The 26,618-nt window shown below is 44.0% G+C and overlaps 2 protein-coding genes across 2 annotated transcripts in view; one reads left to right on the top strand and one right to left on the bottom strand.

The window, feature by feature from the left end:
* Positions 1–244: 244 nt before the first annotated feature.
* Positions 245–18,864, bottom strand: LOC148183076 (uncharacterized). The gene is made up of 2 exons (XM_088062691.1): positions 18,691–18,864; positions 245–3,647 (listed from the first exon to the last, which is right to left on the bottom strand). The coding sequence occupies exon 2, from the start codon at positions 3,624–3,626 to the stop codon at positions 2,136–2,138; it is 1,491 nt and encodes a 496-aa protein (XP_087918817.1). The 5' UTR covers positions 3,627–3,647; positions 18,691–18,864; the 3' UTR covers positions 245–2,135.
* CHRDL1 (chordin like 1) overlaps positions 11,834–26,618 on the top strand; it is a 63,849-nt gene continuing 49,064 nt past the window's right edge. Inside the window, exon 1 of the mRNA XM_005530024.3 lies at positions 11,834–12,533. The gene's annotated coding sequence lies outside the window, so the exon portion shown is untranslated. The remainder of the gene's footprint in view (positions 12,534–26,618) is intronic.

Below are 26,618 nucleotides of genomic sequence, written 5' to 3'. Positions count from 1 at the left end.
AACATTAAGTACTCAAAATAATTGTTTTCTAATTAGCCACGCACACCAAAGGAAGAACCATATAGCTAATAAGCACAAACAGAATCATTATTCGATGAGACTTTATTAGGTACTTACAGCTAAGATTGTAGTCATTTGTCCTGACAATAAGCTTAGGCAAAACTGATTCATGGTGTCCTTTAAATCTCAACTGGTTTAATTAGACTAGTTGAGGATATTTGATAACCCATCCCTTTAGCCCCTCTAAAAAACAATCACATTGTATGTCCTATTTATTAATTTTGATTTATATCAAGATACTCTTCTGTTACTCTATGGGGCATTTACAAAAGTTAAAATGCAGAGCCAGACAATAAATCCATCCAGTACCTAATGAAATGACCTTCCAAGGAAGTAAAATCCCATCACCCAGAAAAGCCAGAGAGGCCTTTGTTGGATTTGCTGAAGGTAACTCCAGCTTGAAAGATGGCATCCTGTTACCGCTGAAGATGAATAGATCACGCGGACATAGGTCAAGGTGTGGTGAAGGAAAAAGCAGCGTTTATTTTTCCTCCCAGGATTTATAGGCTTCTTACCATGGCCAGGGATTGGATGGTCAGGATGACACTTTCTCACTGCACTGGCCATGAGAAATGCCCATCAGAAGACGTGTAACAGAAAGAATGTACACATATCTATGTTTATAGTTACTGTCCTGGGAAAGTCCTTAGAAAACTATGTTAGCAAGCTCAGAAGCTGAGTTTTCAGGGCGACATCTCACCCTTTTTGGTTTAACAAAAAGAAATGAAAAAAAGAAAAATTAACAAAAAAACTAACAACATTATAAACAATCAAAAAAATAAATAATAGAAAAATACAATACTCCATACAATCAGAAGGCTGTAATTTCAGGGTGATAGCTCACCCTTTCGTTATTACAAAAAAAAACCAAAACAAACAAAAAACCAGAAAAACAACAAAACTCCAAAATAAATGACACAGTTGTCCAACATCAACACCTGCTTGTGGATGGCTCTCAATTTGGTCACAGAGGCAGAATCCATGGCCAAATTGAAAGGTGCCTGGGAAAATCTATGAAATGCTATGACAGCAGCCTGTAATTCTATCAATTGGGCTGATCCAGCCTCATGACTCTTCAAAAAAAATCCAAAAAAAACAAAACAGCGACATCAATGGAAAGATTAATGTAATAAACTTGAGGAGCAGAAACTGCTCACAGAACCTCCTCCAGCATCTACTGTGCCAGTGGGGTCAGTGTCAGAGGTGACTTTAAAATCAGAGTCCCCCTTTAATAGACCAAACAAGGGAGACAGTTCTGTTGTGGTCAGTCCCATATAGGGACATAACCATGTAAAAGTCCATTAATATTTGGACATCATTCATGCAGTGTCTGCACTGAATGCAAAAAAAATATAATAATTGCACCTCCAAATGCAGGACTGTTTGTCCCAAAATTATTTTTGACCCTCAAATAATTTCAGGGAGGTTGTAGAAATGAGCAGCAGGAAACTGCTTGCAAACTTCAGAGAGGGCTAGAGCCCCATATCATTGGCAAATGCCGGCAAATTTTTTTTTATGCCTTATAGCAAAATCTCCATTGATATCTCTGCGTGGGCTCAGCATTAATGACAGCTGGCACCAAAAGGCAAATTTCAGTCTGTCATCGGGATGCAAAGGAATTGTAAAAAACAATCCTTCAGATCCACAATGAGGACTAGCCAATCAGCAGGAAGCATGGCAGGTAAAGGCATGCTAGCCTGCATCATTCCCATGCTTTCCATAATAGCATTAACTTTCTGGAGGTATTATAGCAACCCCCATTTCCCAGACTTCTTCTTGATACAGAAAGCAGGAATGTCCCAGGGACTGGTTGAAACTCCAGATCACTGTGATCCAATTGTTCTTGCATCCAGTCATGGAGGGTGACTAGTCTATCGTGAGAGAAGACAACAGAAAATGCTGAACAAAGAGTCAGTCTCAATTTCTTCTTTGTGTTGAATGTGTCAGCATCGGGTCCATCAGCAAACTTGACAATCGTGATGTCCATGCCAGTGTCAAAACCCACGGAAGCTAATCTGACAGCATCTCACCAAGGATGGACCAGGTGCAGACCCGTTCAGGATCACCCCTGGCTGTCAGAACAGCAGTCCGTGAACCCAGGGAGGTCCAGGGAACCCGAAGCCACCATCTCCTCGCAGCTGGATCTCAGCTCTGCGAACATAAAACTCAAAAGGCACAAAGTGAGCAAATCCAGGTCCCACAGGGATAGGAACAGGAGGCAGGAGTGTGGAACCCATGGCAGATATGCACCCCAGGAATTCCAAATCAACGTCCCCTAGGTGAGCAATGGTGCCTCGGGCAGTGGTGTTCAACCATGCCACAAGAAGAGCACTTATGCCCTCACCCACTGGACCAAAGCATTCGGAAGCACATGGAATGCCTGATACGCTCAGCTGCACAGTCATTTTACAGGAGGACAAAGTCCACAGGCCAGCTGAAGAAGCTCCAGCAGCCTGGGACCCCTGGCCCGTCAAGGCCACTGGCTCTGTCCCCGCGGCATCACCACCCGAGCCAGCGGTAAACAGCTCAGGACCTTGGTCTGCCACAGCCGCCGGAGACGGGGGAGGGCCGCAGGCTCGGGCGATGCCTACGAACCCGAGGTGGGGGGGGGCTGGAGGCAGTTCAGCACAGCCCGCCTCCAGCGCCGGGAAGGACCGAGGCGCCAGTACAGGCACAGCCTGCGAAGCCGCAGCATTGTCCTCCTCTGCCACCGTGGAACAACCCGGGCTCGCAGGAGGGAAAACCGGCAGCGTGGGGTCGGCAGAACCCGGCCCGGCGTCCGCAGTACTCGCAGAATCCGGGGTGGGGGGGGCAGCGCTGAGAACCGCCCCTAACGTTTCTCCAGGGGTGAAAGGTCCAAGAAGCGGTGCCGGCTGCTCCTGCAGGGGAACAGTGTGCGTGGCTGCCGGTGTGGGGCCCGGGCCCGGCCCGTCCCCCACCGCGGGGCAAGGCACGGCCCAGCCGCAGCAGGGACACGGGATAGACCCTGAGGCATCCCCCAGAGGCAGTGCTGCCCCCCGTTCAAGCACCCCCCCGTCGGTCTGTGCCGGGAGGGCACACGGAAGAGGCGACCCTGCCCCAGGCTTCCACCGTGGGGGCGCGGGCCGAGGCGGCGTTACACCCCCCGGGCCCACAGCGCCCCCGACAGCCCGTTGGCAAGGCTCCAAGGCCGCCCCAGGCTTACACCGCCGCGGCGCCGGCCAAGGCAGGGTCACGCCCACCGATCCCGCGGCACCCCCGTTCAACCTGCTGGGGGCCCCGGCGATCCCAGGGGAGCCGACCTCGGGACCCGACCTCAGAAAGCCGCACCTTCGCCAGATCCCAAGCAGCCGGAGCACCCGAGGCTGATAACCGACCAGCAGAGACTTGATCAGGGAATCGCCTAAAGCCTCCCAAGCTGACTGCGAAAAAATCGCTTCAACCACAGGGAAAAACCCCTCAATTCTCCCATACTCACACAATTGCTGAAAGTCAGCATACGAAACATCAATCCCTCTTTGATCAGACACCGCATGCCGTATCTCCAGAACCAGGCCCTCCGTAAGAGAAAGCCCAAAACCATCCATAGCCACAGGCTAGACAGTACCCTGTAACACACGTGCAAGACACGTCGGGTCACCAGATGTTACCGCTGAAGATGAATAGATCACGCGGACATAGGTCGAGGTGTGGTGAAGGAAAAAGCAGCGTTTATTTTTCCTCCCAGGATTTATAGGCTTCTTACCATGGCCAGGAATTGGATGGTCAGGATAACACTTTCTCACTGCACTGGCCATGAGAAATGCCCATCAGAAGACGTGTAACAGAAAGAATGTACACATATCTATGTTTACAGTTACTGTCCTGGGAAAGTCCTTAGAAAACTATGTCAGCAAGCTCAGAAGCTGAGTTTTCAGGGCGACAGCATCCCTGCCTGAGAGGCTGGAAAAAGTGGTGGCTACCACGTTTGAGTGAATTATTAAATGTGACAGTTATCTCTGTATGCTTACAATTGGAACTTCTAATTTCATAGACTATTACAAATACACTGCTGCTATTCTGAATGGCCTAGCATTAATAAAGCAAACCTATTTTGAGTGCCCAAGGCTGGAACCTCAGGGACAGCAGATGGTATCCAGGATACCCATTCTCACATTAACATAGGAACAGTATGGAGTGGGTCACACATAGATTACCTTTAAGCAAGCTTGCAGTTGTCCACACAGTCTTTGCATCCTACCAAATGAGACAACACCATTGTTTGGGATTTTTAATTTAGGTAATCGGTGCTTCATAATATAAAATGTATTTCACAAACAAAGCAAGCCATAAAGAAATCTATCTCCTTTGTAACTACTTGCACTCCATAAGCACCTTATGCAAACTTTGCACATGCAGAAAAAGGAAATGAACAGTCCTTGTTCACATGTGTTAAAACACTTTGGACAAATTACTTAAGAGTTTCTAAAATTAGACCTTTTTTCCCCTAAAACTGCTTCTAATTTTGTGTGCAATTACAGATGTAATTTCTTGTAAGCACAAATGGCATATACATTGATTTCCAACTTGATGCTCTCATTGAGAATCAAAGCAAATCCCAAATAGAAAAATGGAAACTGTGCCTCAAATTCTTTAAAAAGGGAATGAAGCCCATATGTTTACCTGGATTCAAAATTAAGACTGTCCTGATTTCAGAAGAGGTAAAACTTCACCCTATTCCTAATTTTTAAGCCTCAGAGTTAAGTAAAAAGAAGCTGAGGACTGGACTCTCCAAAGAGAAGTTCACAGTGAGACTCAGGGTATCATATGCAAACTTTCATGAGATATTTCGTCCCTTCTAGACAACACAGGTAAGCTTCACTTTATTTAAAGTCTCACAGAATGCATGTTTGATATCTTAACATCAATAATGAACAAAGCCTTTGTGTTTACATGTCTGTCTTCTTGGCTGAGTTAACTCAGATTTCTGAAATAATAAATTAATAATTAACTTCTGGTTTCTGAAAATATGACTCTGTAGTCCTCATATTTTGTGTTACTTGGACAGGAATTCTCAGCTGAGTTTGTTTCCTGGCTGTTTATTAACCATCAAGTGAATGCTTCAAGTCTACTCATCATATGCCTCTGTCAAATCAAATCTGGAAAACCTTGAGGAAGGACCCCATTTTCAAAAAACAGAAAGAACATTAATTGAGAGACCCCTTACTACCTCACAAGCTCTCTGAAAGAAAGATACAGAAGGGGAAAGATAATTTTTTTTTCTCCATCCAAGAAACAGGAAGAAAAGAAAAAAAAAGAGGGTGTTGCTTCTACTCCCAAACTAAAGGATTAAGGATGAGTTAAAACAATCCACACACATACTGTGTGCCCACATACCTCTTCCTTAGCACTGCACTTACTCTAGATTGCAATCATTGCTTCACCTGCTTGGATCCCTCTTGAAATCCCCATGATGGGAACTTTTGAAGCAAAGACTGGTATTAAAAACCTGCAGGGTGTCCAATTCCAAGTGAAAAGTGCAAAGCTCCAGTGGTAACAATGCCATGGATTCCCTAAAAGGGATCTAGGCAGGCTCAGCAAGCCTTCAGTGTGGAGGCCCTGGAACCTGTCAGGGAGATACCTAAACAGTTACCCTGGAAATCAGCACCTTAGGCTCTTGGGTTACCTCTCTGCTTGGTGAAGTGAGAGACTCAGAAGGCTTCTCCCTCAAAATTCCTTGTTTGTTATGTAAATCATACAAGTTATGTCACCCTTTAGATCCTTCCCCAGTTCCAGAATGTTCTTGGTTTCCCATTCCCACTTCTCTACCCAACATCCCTGTCTCTCCGCCCCCACATCCCCATTGGCTGTTGCTGCTTTCCCCTTTGTAACCACTCCCTAAGCCCTTACACCATTGGCCCTCCATCCCATGTTCCGCCCCCTGTACCCCCTATTTAAACCTGTTCCTGCTGTTATCCTGGGTCTTCGTCCCTAGACCCTCCCACTATAAAAACCTTTGCTGGAACACTGCACGAAGACCCTTCCTGCTCTTTCCCTGATGGCCTGTTATTCCTATCTGGAGTGCATGTGAGTGTCCACCTGCTGTCTGCATGTTCCCCATGGAATCCTTGGAAGTTGGAGACAGCTTTTGGGGCAGTGATGGCTGTGGTTTGCCTGGGCCCGTACCACTGCGCTTCAGCTTCCCAAGCTGTTCTCTGAAGAGAGCCCAACGAGGAGCTAGCAAAGGCAAGTCACTCCACACCACAGGCACATCCCAGATTCCAGGCATGGTTAATGGTAAGACAGCTGAGAATTACAGATTTACATTCAACACAGACTGGCACAAGGAAAAGACAAAAGCCTTTTGTAGACGTTGCTGTTCTTGTTTCTCATGTATCACAGTTTTTATTCCCTAAAGTAAATGTATTAATTGCCAACTGAAAATAAGTCATCATCTTACTTGAATAAATACCAGTAATTCTTGAGACAAACACAAACATTACAGTAAAACACTACAGAAAGATTTTACTTGGCTTTCATGATGGATATTTATAGACAGAGTAGGGATGTGACTGTAAAAGTATTATTTTAAAACATTCTCTAATACCTAATTTATTCTCAAATTCTGTTGGGGTGGTCTACAGAAAAAACACACACTGCAGCCAAAGCACTGCAAGCAAGTGCTGGATGTTCTGTAAAAACATTAACAGTTTTTTTGCCAGCAAATCTTCTCTCCATCATGTTTCTCATCTTTCACTCCTCAGTTCCCAAGATACTAGAATTTTCTCAGTTCTGTGGTTACCTAGAGTTTTCTCATGGACACAAGCCTGAAGCAGATAATGAAGGAAAAAAACTATTAAGAATCCCCTAAAAACAATCCTTCCACTTATTATTCCCTTATTCTTCCTGTCCAGGTTCAGAGCCAAAGACACGCCAGCCACTGCTGGGGATATCAGTGGTAAACATCATTAGGCTGTTAGCAGAGGAAAAATTTTAAAATAAACAGGTCTTCAGTGTTACGTGCGGGTCGTGGGTTGGAGATAGAAGCCGTGACTCAAGTCCTCTTGATCATCAGAAAAAACAGCCCTTATTATTGTTTGGAACTTACTTGTATAGTCAATTCAAAACACCAGGCTGAGAGAGGTCATTGTCTGGGATCAATCTCCGCCCAGATCTCTGGCCAGTGGTGTGTTTGCAACTAAGCTCGAATGGGGTTGGCTGAGGGTCCCGTGTAACTTATCCAGGGACTTGTTCTGGCATGAGCTAGGCTAGCCGAATTGGATTTGTGTTATGGCCAGACTTACCTTGTTCAGTACAGATCAGCTGTACAATACTGTGACAATTCCTCTTTTCCTTTTTATTAAAAAATACAAAGTGTTCTCTGTTATCCTACCTGCAAAGGTCCTTTGCAGACAGGGTGACAGAAGACATGGGTATGGGTCTAATTTGAATGAGGTTTCCCACTCAATTTGACAAACCTAGCTCCCCTCAGCCAGCAATGTGTCTCATGTACCAATGGCGTTTGTAGCACTCGCTTCCAGGAGCTGCCAGGCGAGATCACAATCCTTCAGGCTAACATGCCACAGGTTAACTACTTATAGTTACAAGTTACAACTTAACACTAAAAACCAGAAACTATTTAGAACAGAAATTATAACTTTACTCAATAAACAACATCCAACCTTTAGAACTATGAGAAAAACCAATTTAACAGGAAAAACAATTTGTAAACAAATAGAATGTTTAAATTAACTGTAATTTCAAGAGTCCCAGATTTTCACGAGTTAGGTGTATAAGTTGTTCTGGTCACTCTTCTTCACACTGCCCCTACTACGTATGTTGAGAGGTCATCAGGAGGATGCTGGTTGTGGTCCTGGGCAGGATGTAAGGTAGGATGGACACATCTAGCAGGTACCCAATGTGTTCCAGTGTCTGTGAAAGCACAGGCATACCCCTGTCCCCAGGTAATGAGGTTCCACAGGCCTCCCCACTTATTGGTGAGAAGGGCTTTTACCATTACCTTGGGCTACCATGACTGTAGTGATAGAAAGTGATTTAAAATGACTGGGTCCTGGGACTTTTCTGATATTGTTAAATGATTCAGTGTATAAACAGCTTTAGCTACTCTGCTCTGTGGGGTCTCACCAGACATTCCTCCCTTTTGTTTTTCAATAGTATGTTTCAAAGTGCCATGTGCTCTTTCCACGATGGCTTGTTCTGTTGCTATTTTGGGAATACCAATGTGGTGTGCTACACCTCAGAGCTGTAGGAAATGTCTTGCTTTCTGTTAAATGTATGCTGGGCCATTGTCTGTTTTAATGGTGTGAGGGATGCTCAAAACCACAAAAGCCGATCGCCAATGTGCAATGGCTTCCTGACCCTTTTCTCCTGTGCACACTGTAGCCCATATTGCTGATGAAAACGTTTCAATGGATAAAAGCACATAATTTAGACATCCAAATTCAGGGATGTGTGTGACATCGGTTTGCCAGATTTGTAAACCACGCAGTCCATGGGGGTTTGCTTCCATCTGTAGTGGTGCAGCATGGCCTTGGCAGTCAGCACAGGTGCTAACAATATTACGAGCCTCTGTGTTTGTCAGATGGAATTGCCATTGTAAGGCCCGAACACCTTGGTAGAAGAAATTATGTGATGCCTTTGCTTGTGCCACCATTTCTGGCTGTGGTCCAGGCAGGGCTCGCTAGCATTTGTGCTCTAGCATTGCCCTCTGTGATGAAACCTGGTAGATTTGTGTGACTCCTGATGTGTAAGATATAATAAGGGTAGGTTCTGGCTTGGACGCTATGGCATAATTCAGCAAATTAAATAATTGTGCATTGTCAATTTCCTTTAACAGTATTTGGTCTGGTCTCTGTGATGTCAGCTATGTATGCAGAATCAGTTACTGTATTTAGAGGAATGTGGGGAAAATGTTGGAAAGCCACAGCCATAGCATGCAGCTGCACTTACTGGGTGATCCATTATAATAACTTTCCAATGTTTGCCATTCACCTTCTTCTTTCCATGTTACAATGGTTTTTCTTGTTTTCTCAGAACCATGAGTAAACACTGTAACACCCTTTAAAGGTGTTTGATTATTCAGAGGTTTAAGAGACAATGCAGTTTCCCCACTTAACTTCAGCAATCTATGGCTTGGTAAATTATAAGTGATTTGTGCTGTGAAATTTTGCAGGGCACTTTGCAAAGATGTGCAGTTAGCAAAACACCATTTGAAGCGTTCTTGTGTCACAGGTATAATTTTTGAAGGATCCCTAGCATTCAATTGTAAACACCTATGACAATGTTTGATAATTAATTGTGCAACTAGCTCACATACTGTGGGTGCTGTCTTTTTGGTTATGAGGTAAAAACATCCACTTGAGAATGTGCAAAGGATTGGACCACTTAGTATTCCCCTGCCCAGTAGTACCAGTAGGGTGAAGAATTATAATGAGAACAAATACAGTGATACACACCTCTGGGAATATCTGGTGGATTTGTCTGTTTATGATAGCTTGCTCTACTGTTTTGAGAGCAGCTTTTGCCTCTGGGGTTAAATTTCTGGGGGAATTTAACTCTGGATCACCTTTTAGGAGGTCAAATAAATTGCTAATTCTGAGTTGGTCAATCCTAAGTAAGGTCTGACCCAGTTGATGGTACCAAATTTCTCCTTTTTGAGAGACCACTGTGGTCTAATAATTCTTGTAGGATACAAATTAACAATGATAATAAACACTGTAACACAGATTAGAAGCTCTTGAGCATATATATAAAAGTTTTTGTTTCAAGCTTGAGTATCTGTGGACTGGAGTACACGTTTGCAGCTTTCATTAGGGCTCGTAATCTGAAGTTAACATGTGCTCGGTTAGTGTTCAATAGCAGTGGTGATGGAGCTGGAGCTGGTTTCAGCTGGGTTGCAGGGACTTGTTCTCCGGGGCTGGTGGTAGGGTAAAGACTTTGGTTCCCTCCATGGGGATCTCGTGTTTCCATCAGCGATACGGTTCCTTGGGGCTGCTGGAGCCTTGGCTGCAGCAGCGGTGAGTGCGAGGCTGGGACTGGAGTCCAGCACCAGGATGTTGTTGGTTCCTGCTTCTGGTGTACTTCTGGGTATGACCTAGGGACAACATCCAGTCGCTTGTAATGATGTCATCTCAGGCCCCACCCCCACTCTGCAGCAGCCTGCAAGCATGGCCAGCAGAGGTGGGACTGTGGGTGTGGCTTCTGGGCTGAGCCAATCAGCTCTGGGCAGGGGCGGTCTGGTTGTTTCCATGGTGATGAGGGTTGTGGTCAGCTCTGGTGGCAGGGAGGAAGTTTCAGGAGACGCGTGGAGCTGCGTCATGGTTACGGGCTGACCCGCCACAGTGGCAGCGTTCTCTGACGCGGGACGGCAGCTCTGCACAGCACAACAGGTCGGGGCAGCTGCTGGATGTTCTGGCACTGCACTGCATCTCCTCGGTGAGGCCGTGCCTTCGCCGCTTGTCGTGGTTCCCATGGCTGTGGCAGTGTCATCGCAGCTCTAGGCTCGGCCACTCCCCCTGCTCTGCCGCTTGGCAGATTGTGTGGCAGGATTGTGCAATTTGGCTCGTTACCACCTGCCGCGGTTTGTCTGCCTGCTGGGACAACGCCAGCTGCCTGTGCACCGTGACATGGTGAGGTTGCAGGAAACGTCTTGCTAAGAAGCAGTCCCAGGGTGAGAGGCGTATGAATATAGGTTGCACAGCTGCGCGCGGCAGCCATTTCATCCCGCCACCTCCTCCACAGGCTTGGAAGGGCGCCCAGTCCTCCTTCTATTGTCTCCGGTGCCCAGTTCTCGCCCTGTATCCCAGTATTTGACAGTCTCATTGAGTGGAAAATAAGTTTCCAGGGCTTTATAACTTTTATCGCGCTTTCATCGCCTCTGGAAGCTGCTCGAATTATATAAATCGAGCGGTTCGTCCCCATATATTTATATCAAGGGCAGACTTCAACTGTCCGATCCATGGTTCTAAGCCCACGTTATTAAAGCTAACAATGCCTCTTTATCATTTTCTACCTCCCTTTCTTGTAAAAGAAGTGACCACACCTTCAAAACTGGATGATGCAGAACAGACATCCATCCCCCCATGGCTCTGGTGATTGTTTTCTTCTATTTTTAAGGGTAAATAAATAAAAAAAAATACATATTTGAGCGGTTTTTTTACCACAAACAGCTCTCCTCGCCGTAAATTTTAGATGGCTTTTTCTGCACGCCTTTTGAATTATTTCCAGCTTTTCTCTGTAGGTCAAGCTCTCCTCAGCTCTTTTTTCCACCTTTTCGCTATTTTGGACAAGCTCTGCACGCTCTGCCCTGTGTCTCCCCTCCGCTCTGCTTAAGGGAATGGCTGTGTTCTCACACGGGGTCACCACGTATTATGTGCGGGTCGTGGGTTGGAGATAGAAGCCGTGACTCAAGTCCTCTTGATCATCAGAAAAAACAGCCCTTATTATTGTTTGGAACTTACTTGTATAGTCAATTCAAAACACCAGGCTGAGAGAGGTCATTGTCTGGGATCAATCTCCGCCCAGATCTCTGGCCAGTGGTGTGTTTGCAACTAAGCTCGAATGGGGTTGGCTGAGGGTCCCGTGTAACTTATCCAGGGACTTGTTCTGGCATGAACTAGGCTAGCCGAATTGGATTTGTGTTATGGCCAAATTTACCTTGTCCAGTGCAGATCAGCTGTACTGTGACAATACTGTGACATTCATGGTACATTTTTTCCTCTGATAAACATTAAAGAGGGGCAAAACCAACAGACCTCTTTATCTCCCCTCTTCATTAATTAATAATATAAGCACTAAATTGAAAATGAAAATGGACAGTTTCTTTGATCCTGTGAGAAAGCCCCACAAAACAAGTAAAAGGATCCTGCCCCATTTGTCACGTGGCAGCCATGATCTGCAGGTGGTATGGCAGAAATGAAGTCCCACTCTCTGATGAAACCTCATGTGGGTATGTGCTCTCCCAGTGCACTCTGTGCTGGACAATGGCCTAGGCAGACACCTGTCTGAGTGCCTTTCTGAATACGCAAGAGGAGGATATTCTATTTCAGTTCTTGCAGCTATTAAGGAGTCCCAGTGAAATGGTCATTGAAGACCTGTCAGGCCAAAATGTTCTGCACTTATGGAGCTTTTATACGATTTGCCTCTAGCTGACTGTAAAGACTGGGGATGATACATAGCATCCATTTTATAGAGATCTCAAAGAGAGAAATAAAAAGTTTTCTATCTGGAAGATGCAAAGTGCAGGTAGGATAAGTGAAAAATCCAGTCTCTCACAGCAGGGCAAGAGGAGAATTGGGGAAAGAATCCAAAGCAGCTGATAATAGTCCTGTGACCTCAGCACTAAATGAGGATCTTCCTTACCACCTCTTTCTCAAAAAAGTTTGTCCTGCCATGGTGTACTCCAAAGAGTACTACTGATCTGTGGGAGCTTGTATGGATAAGTAGAGAAGGCTCCTTCAATAAGCAAAGCAGCCTTTCCAGGGCTTCTTCCAGAGGTAAGCAATCTTACTGCCTTGTTTGGTTTTAGGCTCTTCCTATTTTTTAATTTAATCTGAAGCCTGTGATTCATTGTTACTCAGCAATAAAGTGTTTTCTGTAAAATGGCTTATCAAACTTAGATGAGGCCTTCCCATTAAGCAATGGCAAGATTGATTAGATATATTAAAGGTTAGGTGTAGAGCAAAACTGAAGATCAGGGCATAAACTCTTACTGAGTTCAAGAGAATTATGAAGAGTGGTATTTCTACACATATCTTTTCCCACTGCTCTACCCCGTATTTTTATGTATTTGTGTAATTATCCCAGCTTCCTGAAAGGGGGAAATGGTAATGTCTCCCATGCATTGCTTAGCTCCACACCCTACAAATTGTGAATTAGTTAATGTGGCAGAAAAGCTGCAGTGTCACAGGCTCTGCCCTGACCATCTGCCCTGTGATGTATGTTTACCCATAGATGGGATGAAAGGGATGTTTTTGATGGCAAGAGTTGGGAGGTGGGCAGGGAAGAGAGCCTGTCCTGCAGACATTGAGGTGTGGCCACCTGTGTGTGAAATAAAGGCTCTCAGCAATGTTTAACTGATGGTGCAGACCTGAATCCCCCAGTTCAATACTTTTGTCCTTAGCAATGCTTGCTTTCCTACTCCCCAAAATCTTCAGCAGTGAAGATGCTCCATCCTCCCTAGGTAGCCTATTGTAGAATTTACTATCCCTGCTGGTGGAAAGCACCCTTAAATTGATATGGATAAACTTTTGAAAAACATACTAATCTGTGTGCTGATCTATGAAGGCAAGAAAATGAGGTACAATGTAGGGAAAATAACTGACCAGAAAGTTCCTATTGTGTGGTCTTTATACTGTCACCTGAGCAACACAGGACATGTCATATCAGGCTAGAACAGCAGAGAGGTGGCCTTCAGAACTACTCTAATATTGCAGTCCTTATGCTATCACAAAAATAAAATATTCACACCAACCACCAGACAGCAAGTCAGTTTTTCCAGCCAATCCTCTGTCTTACTATGTAAGAGACGTTGTTTGATTATTGCTCTCTGCTAACCTCTGCATAAACCAGCCAGTAACAGAAATTGTTACTGAAAATTCTATCAAGTGTTTCACTGACTTTTTAATATACCATCATGTATACAACGTACATTAAGTGCATTAACCTGCTTGAGCCTATTGGAAAAAAATTATTAACAAACTCTATACTACCTAACAACAACATAAGAGAAAGGAACAGTGGTCAGGACTTGGGAGGGATGGAAAAAGTTAAATACAAATTTCTCAACTTCAGAACTCATAAATGGTATTTAGGAAAGGGCATTATCCATTATTTCACCTACAAAGGTGTTTTTATCTCCTACACAGTTTTATTTCCATTTTGCTTTGGCTGACACATTTTCATAGAATCACAGAACCTCAGAATATCCTGAGTTGAAAGGAACCCTCAATGATCATCAAGCCCAACTGGCCCTGTCCAGGACAACCCCAGTAATCCCACTAGGTATCTGAGGACATTGTCCCAGTGCTTCTTGAGCTCTGTCAGGCTGGTGCTGTGACCAGTTCACTGAGAAGCCTGTTCCAGTGTGCAAACCCCTAGTGAAGAACCTCTTCCTAATATCCAGCCCTAACCTCTCCCAACACAGTTTCATGCTGTTTCAAAGCCCTTGTTAATGAGGCCTAATGACATTTAAGGCCAGCGCAGACGATTCCCTTTCCCTTTCCCACAGAAATGTGTAACTTCCACACTGTTTGATGTTCATGGTCACAAGCTGCCTTGCAGAAAATGCTGCCACTTCATGGTACCCAAGGTTTAAAATTTGGGAAACTGCTGACACTGGTCAGTGACTTTGCTTGGGGCACACTTGGTGTCAGAGAAGGAAATGTCTTGCACCATACAAATATGACAGAATGGATCCACCCCAAAATCAAATTAATCCCTTAGGGGGAAAACATGCCAACAAATGGGTTTCATTACTGAAACTGCAAGAAGCTCCTGAAAAACCCCACAGGTAGAAAAGGGGACACATTAATTCAGCACTTCATCCAGTCCAGTAACATGGTCCACAGTTTGTTACATAATGCTGCATTCAAAGGTAGGATTTAGGAGACAGGTTCATTGTAAGGCTACAGCTGTGACAATCTGAACTTCACATCAGAATAAACCACATGGTAGATCTTAGCCTTAGGAAAGCTGCCTGTAATGAAAAGCAGTTATGAAAAGGCCCTTTTCAACATTTCTTCTATCCTCACTCTCTCTATATATCAACCTATTTATATATATACTTTTACCTACCAAGAAGGTATAGAAGATGAAACCAGACTCTTCCAAGAGGTGTACAGTGAAAGGTAACAGACACAAAGTGAAACACAGGGAATTCTGATTAGTTTTTGGGTTTTTTTTATGATGGTCAAACACTGAAATTACATCAGAGAGGTTGTAGGATCTCTTTGTCTAGAGATATTGCTAATTTAACCTGAACCAAGCCCTGAGGAACCTGCTAAAAATTGGTCCTGCTTTCAGCAGCAGGCTGGACTGTATCAACCCCACAAGTCACATCCATCCTAAATTATTCTGTGATTTTTCTTGGATAAATTTGGAACCAGACTATAGGCCCTTAGTAAATATTAATATAGTTCTATAATACTTAAACTGACCCTCTGCACCGATCAAGAATGGAGACAGGCTGTCCATACTCAGCTAAAAGGAATAATAGCACTACCCACAAAATACCCACAAGGGCCAGCACCCACACTGGAGAACTCTATATTCAGAAATCTCCAGTGCACTCAATGAACATTTCATCCACCATGGACTCAGTGTGTCCTGGGAGATTCTATACATACCCTGCTACAGGATCTCAAAATGTATCTTATTCTATCTGAAAGGTTAAGGCTTCAACTAGGAGGATCATTTCAAGGCACTCAAGAGAGCACTGTGAGTGACTGAGAGTATTTAGATATACTGAAATAGTTACAATCTGATGATTTAAAGTGATATGTATTGATGCCCAAAGGTATTTTTGGGCCCATACTTTCTTCACTGACTGTTTGTATGTAGTTATTTGTCAGCTAGTGACAATCTATTTAGAAATATCAAGGAACATGAAATCAGGAAGTGTATCAGTGTGTGAGCATCCACTACGAAATCTCTGTGAAAATAACCTTCAGGGACAGCAATCGGTCAGAGAAGCAGTTTGAAGCCAGCTAAGATAAGAATAAATATTTATGGCAGCTAGGGATTTTGCATTTAATACCATTCTGCTAATGCAGATAAATATCCAGATTTCCCTGGCTTCTGGAGAGTAAACCTGGTTTTAAAGAGAAATCCACACAACAGCATTCATATAACATTACAAGTACTGGTAAGGGTTTTGGAGAACATGTTACCCTAGTTTTTAAGATCAAGATGAAATCTCAGCAATTTAAACACCTACATCAGGCAACAGATGCAGAAAGATTCATGCTCTGTATCACTGCTGCCTATGGCAGAGGGATGCCTCTACCTGTACCATACTGTTCACCACTATACCATACTTCTACCTTTCAGAACTGTACTTCGTTCACAGATAAAGCACCTCTCACTTATTTTGACATCTTTGCATTGAACAGTATAATCCAAAGCTACTATTTTACTACTTCTACCCATTTGTGTCTGTGCTAAGAAAAATGTTTTTGTGGTATAAATCCCAAGCTCACAGTAAGTGTAACTAACTTTGAAGTGATGACTACCTTTACAAGACTCAGTTTTCAGGGAAGATACAAAGCTGAATTAGAGTTAACCATGCTATTGCAGTCAACCATGTTACAGCAGCAGATCTACATTACTGCCTAATCAGGTAGCGCTTTCCTCTCCAGCTGACCAAGAAGCCAGAGTTGCATCCTGTCCCCACCACAAATTCAAGTCACATCAAAAGAGGAAGAGAATTCAGAACAAATTATTCAAAGGGAAGCAGAATCAAAGAAAATTATTTCCCTTCCTCTGCCTATTCACAAGCAGAAGAATAACTGTGTTCTACAGACTGTTATTAACAGTCTTCACAGCTAACCACACCACGAGACACTTGTATCCCAGCTGGATGCTACTTGAGGCTGTGACTGCAGGACCACTGAGAAGTCACTCCACTTTCTCATGTAAGTTAGGAGCTTTATTCACATGCTTCACAACATGAACTTTAAACTGTTTTCAACACACCTTCAGATTTCATGTAAGGAAATGAGCAAAATTACAGATGGACCAGTTTTTAATTTTTTTTCATACAACAGCTCTCACAGACTGCTTTCGCTCACTGCTTCTCATTCTTTCAGTGCAATACCTTAATTTCTGGATGTCTCTTTAGACTGAATAATCACATCCTGTCTTTCCTCTTCCCTCTTGTGACCGCAGTTCCTGTAAGCTTCAGAAAGGAGGGCAACTAGCTCCTAAACAATTCTAGCTGTCACACTTCTGGCTGAACAAAAACGGGCAAGAGGAACGGAGTTGGAAGTTGAAGGCACAGAGCAAAGAGAGGGCAGGGTTTTTCTTCCCCAGTCTTTCACTAGTGTTAAGCAAACCACTTCCCTTATACATTGCTATACATTAAAGTAATATTAAATTTTGCAGGCTTCTGGCAGGATTTCTGAAGTACAATGCTCAGCTACCAGTGTACAGGTTTGAAGCATCAAAGCACTCTGGAATTCAAAGTGTTCAGCTCTCTTAGACATCAAACTCAAATTTAAAAAGAATGAACATAAATATAAACAGAATCAACATATTTATGATCCCTAGTTAAGAAGTCACCTTCATCATCAGAGCTATTGGAATAGCCCTATCGATTCAGCTTGTCAGCCTCTCTACCTTTTAAAAGAATACTAGAGATCATAGCAGTCAATACATTTATTCTCTCATTTAACATATACTTATCCTAACCTAAATCTTTGCATGATCCTGAGAATTGTCACTCCAGTGAGAATGACTTGAAGACTTACAGACCACAGGTTTGACCTTTGTGAAGAAAACTGTTTACATATAGGGGTGCAATAGTTTACTAGAGCAGTTACTTTTTTTAAAAATAATGGAGAAGGAGTGTTCCAGTGGCCAGTAAGTCATACCTCCTGGGACTTCTGTCAGCATTAGAGACTTTGCTGCAGCAAAGTTTTTACAGGATCTCGGAGCTCACTATCTCTGTTGGACAGAGTATGCCCAGACTCTGCCAAGAAAGAAAACCTGAATGCTCACTGAAGTGACAGTAACAGGACAGAAGGGGGTTCTGTACCCAGCCCAAAGGGAGGATGGCTAATTTAACCTTGTCTTGTTTCAGTAGAAGTCCACAGTGCTCATCTCCACTTCTAATATTGTATTGACCATTACCAGTATCTTAAACTGCTCAGCCAGTTGATGGTGATCCCTTAAACTAGGCCATCAGATCCAAACTGGGAATGGCTAGACAGGCAGATGGATTATGTCACTGGCAAAATGAGGTGTTTTAGGCTGACTGACTTCAAAGACGGCCCATTCCAATTACTGTCTTCCTGTGAGTCTGGAAGTGACTCGTGTAAAGACACTTATCCCGCTAAGCCTCGAGATTAAAAATAGCATGTTAAAAGTAGAGAATGGTTTAATATGTGAAAAGCAACGATCTTAAGATAATTGAATGGCAAGTCACTGAAGGTGCATTTGGCATGGGAAGGTACCTCAATAGCACTCAACTCGGTCCAGCGGGCAAGCAACTTGGCTCGCTTGTGGCTCACCTGGAGCCTGAAGAGCCTTGGCCTCCTCTCCCTTCCTGCCCCCCGCGAGGCTTCTTGTCTTGCAGGACAGCCGGCAGCGCGGCATCCCGGTCTCGCGGCAACCAGGGCCAACCGGCGCCGCCAGGCACATGACAGAGTCTTTTCCATAGAGCCAGTTCTCCCTGAAGCCTCAAATAACCAGACCCCCAGCCCGAGGACAGGGGACGGGGTGGTTAAAAGGTACAGGATTGGGAATTATCGAAGAGAGCCGGGTGCTGACAAAGTGCTCGCGGCTCTCCCCAGCCCTCAGCAAGCTGCAGCCCCGCACGAACTCCTGGCTGGGCTTTGACGCCCGGCTAGCTGCAGGAGGGCCGCGGGCTGCCAGGAGCCCGCCCAGGGTACAGCCTGTTGCCGGGCGCGCGAGGTACAAAGGCAAAGCACAGACCTTCTCCCTGGCCTCTCCGCGGGGAGGCTACGCTTGTCGTGCCGACCACGGCCGCGGTGCCGGCGGGGAGCTGGGGCCGCCCGCGGTGCCTCAACGGCTCCACATCGATCCGCCCGCCGGCAGCCTCGCTTCTCTGCTCTCTACCCCCTCCTTCCAGGGGGACAAAATCGGGGCTGAGGGGGGGACCTTTCTATAATTATTATTCTAATATATTGTGAGGGCTTGTGGTTCCTGCAGACAGGCGGAAGTGAACCGCTTTCGACCCTCCTTCTTCCGCCATCCTCCGGGGCTGGACGCGGGCGGCCCAAACAGCCCAGGGCCCGGTCGCGGGGTCCTGCTGCCCGCAGCTCCCGGGCGATAGCGACGTCCTGGTCCCTTGCTCCCCGGGCGGGTTGGGGAGCGGTGCCGTCCCCGAGAGGGGGGAGGCAAAAAGGAGCGAATAATTTCTTCCACCCCTATGATGGGCGGGCTGCCCGGTGACCGCCGGGGTGCGCTCGGGGGCCCTAGAGCCCGCTGAAGGCAGCAGTGCCCTCAGTGACGCGCGGTCACAGCATCAGAGGAAAGGCTATAAAATGCAGCGAAATATAAAGGTGTCCGCTGGCTCCGTAGTGACATCCTGTGGTGTGGGGACACTACTGCCGATGGCCGGCTGAACCTAGGGCTTACCCATGCCCCTGGAGCTCTCGGGGTTATGCGCTGCTCGCGGGCTCTGTCCGGAGCAGCCGCGCACCCAAGCCGAAGCAGAGTCGGGGGGTTCCAGCAAGGCCCAAAACACCAGTAATTTGCTTATAAACTGGCCTTCTGCCGCGTGCTGCCAGAGCTGCGCTGCTCTCGGGCTCTGTGGGGATTTGTGCCTTAAGGACGTGTTGCAGTTTCCACAGAACTCCAGAGAGCAACGAGGCTACGAGCTGAACTGTGCCGCTAGCTTCATGCCTAGGCTGAGGGGCAGAGTGAGAGACACCAAATGAACATCCACCTAAGGCAAATGTTAATTCAGCATGTGCCATCATGCTGAATCAGACTTGCAGAACATCTCCCCTAACCAAGAGGCACAATAGAGATGAGGTGGTGAAACTGTCCCTCCCTAAGCCTTAGCTACTCTAGAGAACTCTCCTATCCTCCTTCCCTGTCACACAGCACAATGGGATGCTCTGATGGCCTGTGGCAGAAAAGACGAGAAAAGACAGTGAAAAAGACCTGAACTCAGGGACCAAAATACCACAACCTGTGTCCATAGACAGGAGGAAAGCTGGAAGTCGGCACTTAGGCACAGCTGAATGGATTCCAGCTTACAGGATATTACTAGTAATGAGGACATGGTGGCATCAACCTACAAACGTCTCCATAGCCCCTGGTGAGCTTGGTAAGATTGATGTTTACAAATAAACAATGTAAACAATGTTTACAAAACTCAGATTGCTTGGACCAGAAAGATTAAGACTAGCCTGGGCAGGCCTGAACACATAGCAACTGAAACTCCTGATAATTGTTCTGTGGCATATGGGTGCAGGCTTGTGTAGGTATAGGCTTTGTGTAAAAGGCTGTTCTAAATTCTCCTACAGGAGTAACTCACATGAGATCGTGCACATGCTCACAAGAAATGACTGGGACACTTTACTCAGATCTTTGTTGTTCCCAGAAGCCAGCTACTCTCAACATTATGGTGGAACTTAAACTCTGTATATTCTGTCTTGTGGGAACAGTGAAATGGTCAATGAAGCTGATATCTCTTCGGTCTGGTGTCTTGTTTAGGACCTTCTATTCTGGACTGTGCAATTCAACTCTATGCTCAGTTTTGTGTTAAACATTTTCTTCACATCCCAACAGCATCAGTGTTTCTTAGTCAGCTGCTGCATCTGTCTCACAGCCTGTCTCACAGGTGTCTGTGTCCTTCACATTGCCAGTGGATGGCTGAACAGTGTCAGCAGAAATGCCCTCTTCCAGGTGGGACTGGCCAGAAGATTGCACCTCATCCTAAGAAGTGCAGTCCTGGACACTGTCTTGCAGCTTAATTACTGCAATTCTCTGTGCTTTGAAATAAACCACAGCAGGTAAAAAAATACAGCAGATGTCTGCATAGCAAAGGAGAGCAGGGTGGTGCTTTGCTCACCCTAGATCCTTACTAAGTGCAGACTTCGGTCTTCTTTTCTGATATTCAAAGCCTTTCATAGTCTTCCATAGCCAGCTCCTGCTGGAGCAGTGCCACCATTGACCAAGGGGTGAGAAAAGACTGGGATTTTCACATTTCCCAGGCAGTATTTATGCACTGTGGAACTTAGTTTTCCTCACAGAGATAGAATTAACCTAGATCTGAATGCAGTCGGAGGCAAATGCAGAGCTTCTCTCCTGAGCTTCATTTCTTCACACACAATCATGCAAAGGAGGCTAAGTAGCCAGCCCAACAAATGTAATCCCTATAGTCTAATCAAGGTATTCCACTTAGTGGCTAGATAGAAAAGTGAAGGAAAGGCTTTTTTCTGATTTAAAATACTTGGGATGCCCACAAGTCCTACAGAGAATGGGAACCATCTAAATATATATAAAGACATAGTGAGATAAATTAACCCATCTGTTGTAATCTAGCAGTTAAATAAAACCAATTAAAAAAAACAACAGTTTTATGAAGCTAAAGCACTATTTATGTTTTCAAGTTTTTAAAATTCTTCTTCAAAGGGTATGAATGTAGGAAATCAACCATCTCCTGTCACATTTCTCAACTGCATGAAAAAGAACAAGGCTGTGCATGAAGCTGATGCAAACAAATCTGTGGTGTTATTAAAGCAAATTGCCGCTAACAATCTAACACAGATGATTATGAATTGCTTCTCACACCCCAAAATACATCGGTAATTTTCATAATATGTCAGCATACACATCCATCACTATCCTTCTTCCATTCCTAGGGATCTTAAAGCACTTCACAGATGGTGCTTAAATGAAGGCCTAAAAAACCTTAATTCTTTTTCTACTGTGAGCACAGAGATGTGCTCATCTTCCAACAGGAAATATTAAAATTACTAGAAAGATGAAAGTATCCTATCTGCACATATGCCTTGCTCTTCCAACAAGATAGCACTTCCAGCATATCTGCTTGTAATTCAAGAAAGTTGTTCCCTTGAAGACTGCCCTGAGCCATTCACTTTACAGGCAAATCAGGGCAGTGTTTTGCTACATCCCAATGGATGATGCCATTCAGTTCTGTGTCTGAAGAGCCACACAGCAGCTATAGAGCAACATTCAATATACTGTGAATTCACACAAACTTTTGTTGGTTTCAAATGCTCATCTTTTGGTACAACCAGGTGACAGAGATGGGGTACAGTCAAAGGTTTTCATACATCAGGGAATCCTACAAAACATAAAGGAAGAGAACATAAGCACACAGTGTATCAGCCACCATCTCACAGGCATGTTGTGTGTGCTCTGAGACCTTCCAGCAAAGAAGGGTCATCTGGGAAGTGGGAAAACAAATGTGCACTGGACAGAGAGCTGTAGAAGGCCAGTGAAGTACCCTTAGAAGTGTTTTCCAATAAATCTGCAGGCAGATTGAGCTTCCTCTCTTCCCTTTCTTCTTTAGTACTGGCACACACCCCATTTCAGTGTGATTTATGCTGTCATCTTTTTCTGAGTAAACCTCCATGCCCAGAGTACAAGCTGAGAGCAGGAGTCTGAGGAACAGGCAGCACTGGAGATTGGACAGTTCAGCCCTGAAAAATGTCACTGGTTAAATTACAGACATACCCACAGACCTCAAGAGGGTACCAAAACACACATATAACAATACTGTCCATTAAAAAGGCACCAGCTCTATTACTGTGTTCGGTTACTCTTCCTGAGAGAGAAGTGAAACTACCCAACAATCAGTCCCACAGCCCATAAGCCAGCCCTGCCTTGGTGTGAGGGTAGGTGTAGAGCATTACATATGGAATACGAGGCTATCTATGGCTATGGGCATCATGAATGTTAGAACAAAAGAGAGAGTTGACCGTACCTGGTCACTTCTTGAGATCATGTGTGGGTTACCTCTGTAACATCCTCTTCAATGTTCCTGATTTTATTTGAGTTTTTCTTCTAGAACCTGGTAACTGATGTCTCACTGTTATTATCAGTAATACTGTCAGTGTCTATAAAAAGTACATATTTAAACTGATAAATGCTACAATAAGAAGAAACAATGTGCTGTTAATAAAATGCAGATGAATTCCCAAAGGAAGTGAATGGTCTTAAAACCCACAAATTTGAGATTAAAATCCATTTTGCTGCATTTCCAGTTATTAAAGAGAAAAATTATGAAAACTGTTTCTTCTCAAAACCTGGGAATTTTTATATAATTCTACTATATTCTTATTGAAAAATAGTGCTTTTATTCAATACCACTTTTTTTACTTTGACCAGTGCTGCAGCCAAACATCTGCTTGTTAATTTAGCAGAGTAAGTTAATGGTTAGTAATCCAGTAGTTTCCAGGAAAGATCTCCACAGATATTTCCTAAGGAAAATTCTCCCTAAAGCTTTGTAAAGATGCACTTAGGAGGGGAGAAGACTGAAGAAACAGAAAGATCCAGACAAAGCATGCATATGAGTATTTGAATAAGCTGGGCTCTTCTCCTAAAAACTTCAGTGGAGGATTTGGGACAGGTTTTCAGCTGAAGGCAATCAGAAGCTCAATGTTCAAGTTTCACTCTGAATATGCCACTGTGAAGAAAGCTGGGAGTGTAGGAAATGAGGCTAAAAGCAGTAGTGAGGTAGCAGATAGTTCACTGCTCACAGGATTAATTTCCTTCTGTCTTTAGAGAGCCACAGAGAAAAATTAATCATGATTATTACAGTTACACATTCTGAGCCTCATCCTGCTCACATGTTGACCTATCTCTATACCAGAAAAATTCTTAGGAGCCAGCCCAGCTTCACCTAACATATCCCAACAGACAGAATCCTGTATATCCAGGATTTAAGAGACAAATCCCCCCAAAGCCCACTGAGCAGATACAGCCTAGAAAAGCATCAGCAAGCCTCCCAGGTCCCTGGCTTACACTGTCTCTGCATACTCTGCTGGAGTAATGGAGCAGTTTCAGGCCTTGGGACTCTCCAGGACCAGTTACAAAAGTGGCACATTATATTGCTGGACTTTAACAGCAGCACTCCCACCAAATGGCCTTTCCTTCATATTGCTGACAATCAGTTACCATGTACCAGGGTGGAGAAAAAAAACTGCTGGCAAAAATAGTGTATTGACAGAATTACTTTTAAAAGATCTGAAAGAAGCCAGGCAAATATGTGTGTAAATAGTCTTACTATCCTTACAAGGCAATTACATCTGTTAAGTTGAGCAGATAAATGTAGAAAATTACAAGTCCTCATTTTTAAGTGATAACAAGTTTCTTGCAGGCAAACTACACAGCTCTGGAGACTAAATACTCAAACTATCCATAGACCATGGCTACACAGAGAAAAAAGAGCAAGATTCTCCAGAGCAGTGCCTGAAGCCCAGGAATGCCTTCTCCTAAAGGCAGTGAGGAAACCTAGGTGCCAAGAAGAAAAATTACATGTTTTTTTCTACCTGTGACATATCTGCCCAAATGCACACCAGCTTTTTTTCATCTGCACTAGGAAGTGAAGTTTTCTTACAGCATAACGGTGCCACACAGTGAGTTCAGGACCACTGGTGTAAAAGTGAGGCACTCACTGGGGTACAAATTATATTGGGATCAAGTTCTGTACTTTTCAGCCTGTTCTGGAAATAAACAACCTCTGAGTAGTGCTGGCCTTCTTTCTCCAGACTCTATTAGTAGATGTACAATCTCAGGAGATAACCCAAAGTTTTGTATGCCCTGTGCTGCTATTAATTGCCAGCAACAGACATTCACTACAATGTACACAGTAACATGAACAAGCAGCTATTTCCTAAGCAATACTTCCTACCACCACTAAGGGACAGTGTTCTCTACATTTGTACAAAAAAGAGTGCTGTATCTGCAAGTTCAGTTTTAATTAGCAATGGTTAATGCCTCCATTTATTGCTTGAAGTGCTTTACATTCTCTATTAGGTTTGTTTAATAAGTTACCTCTTCACAATGCAGTGAATTACAGGCCCATTTAATGTACTTTCACAACCATTGATACACTCAAAGATAAAACAAAATGTATTTAGTGAAGGTAATTCCTCCTATGAGCTCCTAAGCCTAAAAGGACAGCTAGTCTAAAATAAATGCTTAACAGTAAGGTGTCCCAGAAAAGGCATAGACAGCTTTGCAAACCACATGCACTTTTTCACATTATTATTTCCCAAATAATTTGTGTCTGTGAAAATCTCCTAAACTGTCCTCATCTGTGTTGGCAATGCAAATATTGGAAGATCTGCAACATTATTCTCTTTGATAGGTACTGCTTCCTATTCATTTTATACTAGAGACACTTCTGCCACTGACTTCATTCAGAGTGAAGATAATGTCTACTATATCCAGAGGCAAAACATCACCAGCAGTCTCATTTCTCCAGGCATATTTTGTGTTCTGGAAAACAGTTTAATCAGTTTGAAAGACTTGAAGAAATAACCTTCCCTCAATTTGTGTTCCTGAAAAATACTCTGAGAGTCCCACTCTCACCAGAATTTCACCAGAAATTTAAAGCAATTTAAATACAGTAAGGTTGTTGTTTATTTACAAAAGGCCAAGTTTTTACAAGACAATATAGCAGAGGTACCTGATTATCCTTATTTTCATAGTTACACAAAAAAATGCCCATGAAGTAGTTGTTACAGTGATAACAAATGACTGTACCAAGCACAGTGCTGTATTTCAAGACCACATTGGTGTCTCAAGCATTTGAAGACATTCAGACTTGTTGGCTACAAGATCAAAAGCTGTACACTCCAGCTGATAGTGTAGCTGCATAACCAAACTTCAATCTTCATTTTATCTTTAGTGAGAGAAAGCACAAGGCACATTATATCCAATTAATAAAAAACAATAAAAAAAAATCATGAGTTCCATAAGCAGAAGGCTTCCCAGATTATGTACTCTTCTGAACAGTACATCTAACTTTATCTGCTGATAATCCAGTGCAATTAGCCTCCACTGGTTCTAGCAGGTGACAGTGGCATATCCAAGAAATAGATATTTTTAGTACTCACCCTCTAACCCTCCCTGTAATTAACTGCAGAGCCCCAGATACTTCTGCCTGATTAGCTGTTCAACTAATGAGAGGGTCCAGACTCAGCTACCATGAACCTTGAATTACCTGCCATTTACTGATGACTCTTTGTGACCCCCCCACCCAGAGCAAAGCACAGGTGCAGAGCTGTGCTGCAAAAGGGACACAAAGAGGAAGAGGGGCCCCCATGCAAAGTGTGCAGAGCTCCTCCAACTCCAGTCACACATACTGAATGTTTTGAATGGTTTCACACATGAGAGCAAAACTTGGCAGTTCCTGTATGGTCATTACCCAAGATATAAAATGGCTTTTAGTTAAGATCTACAATATCAATATCACAAAATGAGTCTGAAATTACAAGAGCAGAAGCTGATCTGATCATAAAAAAAGCTCAGCTATTTAATTGAAGGCCAGTGCTTGGTCATAACCAGAGAAAAGTTGAGGTCAGGAGTCCAAGTTCAGGAGTGGAGAAAACAAGAAGCTGAAGGAAACATTATATCCTCCAATAATCCTTGCAGGAGATATGATTTCAGCATGAAAGGATGCAGTCCAGCTTTCAAGTATCCAAGCAAAAATCATTCTACTATAACTCTACTGTAAGATAAAAGCAGACATGTGATCTAGTAATACTGCCCTTTTCCTGGTGTTTTTATTGGTGCTGCCCTCCATGTTAAAGAAAACAAACACTCTGCTTTTAATTTTAAAGACAACTCCAACAGGTCTGCTTTAGAGAACTCTTCTGTTTTAATCCATGCCTTTTAATATAGTTAGCCATGTG

The sequence above is a fragment of the Pseudopodoces humilis genome, chromosome 15 (genome assembly GCF_049639895.1).
Source record: "Pseudopodoces humilis isolate 2021_Gansu_Grassland_sample_001 chromosome 15, ASM4963989v1, whole genome shotgun sequence".
NCBI classification, from domain to species: domain Eukaryota; kingdom Metazoa; phylum Chordata; class Aves; order Passeriformes; family Paridae; genus Pseudopodoces; species Pseudopodoces humilis.
Note: the sequence above shows the minus strand (reverse complement) of the source record. Positions and strands in the feature narration are given on the sequence as shown.